The 5,000-nt window shown below is 41.7% G+C and overlaps 1 protein-coding gene across 1 annotated transcript in view; it reads left to right on the top strand.

Annotated features, from left to right (window-relative positions):
* The window catches only part of LOC122264119 (uncharacterized), a 15,470-nt gene extending 10,870 nt beyond the window's left edge, over positions 1-4,600 (top strand). The window contains exons 10-13 of the mRNA XM_086533213.1: positions 293-411; positions 816-973; positions 1,537-1,720; positions 2,500-4,600. Of these exons, the coding sequence (XP_086389339.1) occupies positions 293-411; positions 816-973; positions 1,537-1,720; positions 2,500-3,711 (1,673 nt within the window). The 3' untranslated portion in view covers positions 3,712-4,600. The remainder of the gene's footprint in view (positions 1-292; positions 412-815; positions 974-1,536; positions 1,721-2,499) is intronic.
* Positions 4,601-5,000: the final 400 nt, after the last annotated feature.

Here is a 5,000-nt window from a genome sequence, read left to right as displayed (position 1 = left end):
GTTATGCTGTTGCACCTTTATCAGAATTTTGATGTATTTGTAATTGTGAAATCTTAATTGAATACCATGCATCACATGATTTTATTCATTCTTATTCATATCTCTTCTACACATGTCCCAGTGAGCTTTTTTTCAGACAATTTGTTCACAAGATAAAATCGGTTGATATGTCTCCAATGTGTCTATAATCACTATTCAAATAATTTAATGAACTTATATATACTTAGTAGTTTATTCAATTAAAAATAATTTTTGTTTTGTTTAAGAATCTTTTTTGTCTTTTTCCTTTTAGGAGCCAAGCCATTTGCCTGCGACGAGTGCGGCAAAAAGTTCATCATGCGCAATCGTCTAATGGCACACAAACTGCAAGTCCACGGGCCACGGCAGTATGCTTGCCCCCACTGCACGAAGGTGAGGAGGATTCTCCATTCTTTAGATAAGTTCTTCATCCACCATCCTAGCCATTTGCAAACGAGGGAATCCTTAAAATTAAACCAAACATCCTTCTTTCGTTTTTCTTTTTTATCTTTCCTTTCTTGTCTTTCTTTTTCTCTTTCTCTCTCCCTTTTTCCTCTTTGAGAAGGACGGTAGAAAATATATAGCATTGAAAATGCATATTATATTCTTCATTTTAAATGTTTCTACTAAACTGATTCACAATCTTTTTTAGATTTTATTTTATCTATTCCTATCTTATGCAATGTATTTTTTTTAAGGTTCCTACTTCTGATTAATATATATATATTTTTCATTTTCATCTCAGGCACTTTATTTTATAAATATGTAAACTAAATTTTCTCATTTCTACTTCACAGAGATTTCCAACAGTCCACCACCTCCAAAGACACGTCAGAATCCATACAGGAGAAAAGCCTTATGTGTGCTGTTACTGTGCCTTTTCCTGCAACACGCAAGGGAACCTGATTAAGCACATTAGACATGTACATGACAAGATTAACTTTACATATAAAGAGTAAGTAATGTGTTATAGAAAATTATGATATTTGAGGTTGTATAGGGCAAGGAAGACATTAGATAAGATGGAAAGGTTTGGTATATGTAGCAAGTGATGTGTTATGTATAATGGTAATATTGGATGACGTATAATGTAAGCAATACATTATATAAGATAAAGAGGTTGGATGATGTCTTTGGTTTTTGTCATAGCTCAGAAATCAGGTGTAGGTTATAATGGTATGGACGCTGAAATCATATCCTGGAAATATGTTGTAGGTGCTCTTAAAAGGGATTTAATTTCTAGTAACTTGAAAAAAAAATATGTATAGGTAAATATTTGTATATATTAAATGCGTTACTGCATTCTACCATCTTCTCATAGATATATAATGTTTGAAATTATTTTTTTAGTTTGATTGCTGTTTTTCTTTGCTGTTTTTTCTTCATTTTTTTGTAAAAAGTATGAAAAAAGAATGAATTATTCCATTTTAACTAATGATTCTTATTAAAATAACCTTTTCCAACATGCTCCACAACAAACAGTTTTTATTCATTTTCCCACTTCCCGTTCCACCACAGCTTCTTACGAGAGAGCGGCAAGCAGAAGGAAGAGCAGAAAGTGGACGACGTGGAATACGAGAAGATAACGAAAGTAGGGGAGGAGCTGGCACAGAGGTTGTTGCCGACCTTAGAGGAGTGGACGGGGCAGGAGTTGACCGTGGACCAGTTGAAGGAGCAATTGCAGAAGGAGAAGAATTCCAAGGTTCGGTTTAGGCTGAGCCATGTTGCGTAAACTGTTGGGTGTTTTTGGCTCTATTTTGAGATATTTGGAATCTTTTCTTGAGTAAAATGGACATGTATGTATGTCATCTATACACCTACATGCACAGTTGCACACATATGCTTAGCCATACACATAACCCATACACATACTCTCTCTCTTTCTCCCTCTCTTTCTCTCTCTTTCTCCTCTCTCTCTCTCCCTTTCTCCCTCTCTCCCCCTCTCCCCCTCTCTCCCTCTCTCCCTCTCCCTCTCTCCCTCCCTCTCTCCCTCTCTCCCTCTCTCCCTCTCCCTCTCTTTCCCTCTCTCCTCTCTACTCTCTTTCCCTCTCTCCTCTCTACTCTCTTTCCCTCTCTCCTCTCTACTCTCTTTCCCTCTCTCCTCTCTACTCTCTCTCTTTCTCCTCTCTACTCTCTCTCTCTCTCCTCTCTATTCTCTCTCTCTCTCCTCTCTCTCTCCCTCCCTCTCCCTCTCCTCCTCTCCCCCTCCCTCCTCCTCCTCCCTCCCTCCTTCCCTCCCTCTCCCTCTTTCCCTCCCTCCTCCCTCCCTCCCTCCTCCTTCTCTCCTCTCCTCCTCTCCTCCTCTCTCTCTCTCTCTCCCTTCCTCTCTCCTCTCTCTCTCTCTCTCTCTCTCTCTCTCTCTCTCTCTCTCTCTTCTCTTCCTCTCTCTCTCCCCTTCTCTCGACCTCCTTTCTCTACCCCCTTTCTCTCCCTTTTCTCCATATTCTTTATAGTGTACAAGATACAATGTTTCTGTCTCAGGATGCAGCATTGCAAGAGCAACAGGCGAGACGGAAGAGGAGAGCCCTGAGGAAGGCTGGCGGCGGCGGCACCAGCACCAGCGGCGGCAGCTCCACCTCGAAGCCGCCCTCCTACTTCTCGGACGCTCAAGGCAAGATCACGCTCTACAGCATGCCCAACCTGGAGGAGAGTTCCCCCATGGAGGCCTCCATAGAAGACCCGCTGACGGTGGAGAACGGCCTGGGGGGCTTCGGGGATAACCAGTGCTGGCTGACGCACACGGACGAGAATGGCTGCGTGATGCTCATTCCCTGGGACGCCTCGCTTCTAGGAGATAGCGAGGAGGGCGAGGAGGAGGGCGAGTGGCCCCGGGACCTCCCGGCTGACAAGATCATCAAAGGTCCCGCTAACAGCTCGGGAACTAACATCCTTACCGTGAAGGTTCCCGTCGAGGAGGTGAAAATCGGGAACATCCCAGAGAGCAAAGGAGGGACGGAAGCGGATCCCCCTTTGGGCGCGGGGAAAAGCGGCGATAAATGCATGGGCGATATGAACAGCGCTAATGACATCGTGCAGGTGAGAGAGTTGAGCGAAATGGTCGGCAGGTTGGACGCCCTGGACGTGAAAATCACCATCGGGTCGTCCAGTGTGAATGCGAACATCTCGTCGCAGAAGAAAGTCGGAGGAAAACCTTTGCCCGAATCCATTCAAGTCATTGCCTCCAACGAACCCGTGGACGACACGGTGCCGAACGCCTCGAACTTCGTGCTTCCCGAGGGCTATATTGTGGACGATGAGGGACAGGTCATCCAGTTCGCAGATAACGTTCTGGACACGAACCTACTCCTCCGGCCGGTCGGACAGGTCATCGGCGGGGCACACGAGCCCGAGGTCACCATCAACAAGATCTCGAGCAACGTGTACTCCCTCATGAGCCAGGGGACCGATGGCGAAGAAGGAGAAACGTTCGTGATTACGACGCAAGAAGGCGAAGAAGAAGAAGAAGACGAAGAAGAAGAAGACGAGGAAGAAGAAGAAGAAGAAGATGAAGAGGAAGAAGAAGGCGAAGGGGGAGAACCAGACCTACAAGTGAAGTGCCTGAGCCAGGTCACGAAGAGCATGGACACTTCCGTCGGTAGGGTTGACCTCCTCCCGGCTGAAGACGAGGACGAGGAGAGGCAGGCGGCGCTGGTGCTCATCGTCAACGCAGAGGATCTCGAGAACACGGGATGAGGCGGCCATATGCGTCCGACTTTGTGAGACTCGAGACTTAAGACTTGAGACTCGAGACTCGAGACTTGAGACTTGAGACTCGAGGCTTGAGACTTGAGACTCGAGACTTGAGACTTGAGGCTTGAGACTCGAGACTTGAGACTCGAGACTTGAGACTTGAGGCTTGTTGTTATCCATGCACGAGACTAGTCAAAAATGGAATATAAAGTCTTTCAAAAAAGTATTTGTGGGATAGATTGATTTTATTTACACTTGATATACGGATATAATGGAGAAAAAAGAAACATGAAACACAATTTGTTTACTAATCCAAAGACAAATAAGGCAGTTTTATGATAAGGAAAACATTATTTTTTCTTAATACCCATCAGTTGTATGAAGTAAAAGTAGATCGATTTATTGAGAAAACCGTATAACTTTGCCAAAAAAAAAGTTGCGTCACCCCTTATTTTTCCTTTTGCTATTCTTTTTTTCCTTTTTATTTAGTTATATACCCTAGCTTTTGTCAGTTGGGTTGTTATTTTTGTTTGAAGTATATGAAACCCCGTGCTTCTTTGCCCTTTGTTTTGATATGAATTGGAAAAATTTTGGAAATTGAAAGTCGAAGGAAACTTACTGCCATTTGCAATAATGTAACAAAAAAATCGGTTGTCAATTTAAAATTTTAAACGTATTAGAATAATTCAACGTCAAAACACTGATTATTTCACATTTAATCAAGTCGATTGATTGCAATGAAAGGGATTATCAATCAATAGTGGTCTGTGATATTAAACCATTATAGTTGGTTTATTTATATTTATTTCGTTCTAATGTATTGTGATCGAAAGATAGAATAGACATTTATAAGACAGACAAAAGGATTTTTTTTAATAAACATGAAAATGAATATGATTTTATTTATCCGAATAGATGATGTGTTTATGAGTCTTGTATTTTTTTGTTATTAGTTTTAAAAATATATATAAAACAAAAGGGATATAAAAGCATAGAGTTGGAATAGGAAATCTAAAAATTTAACATAGGAAGAATGTATGGTTAGTGGTGTTTTTTTTTTTTTTTCTCAAAATAAGCTTGCGAAGGTCAATGGGAGATGAAAAGGAATATACATAAGTTAAACTACCATTATAGATTTCGACCAGTATTTATACCGCCCCTACGATAGGTTTAAAAGTATGTGTACGATTTTCAATTTATTCAGTCGAGCAGTCTTTTATTATCATTCTTTTGGGGTGTTTCATATTAATATCATCATAATCATTGTAATTTCGTTTATGACGTACCTTATT

Source organism: Penaeus japonicus, unplaced genomic scaffold, assembly GCF_977035675.1.
Source record: "Penaeus japonicus unplaced genomic scaffold, GWHDUDI00000001_assembly GWHDUDI00000039, whole genome shotgun sequence".
NCBI lineage: Eukaryota > Metazoa > Arthropoda > Malacostraca > Decapoda > Penaeidae > Penaeus > Penaeus japonicus.
This window is presented reverse-complemented; position numbering and strand designations above follow the sequence as displayed.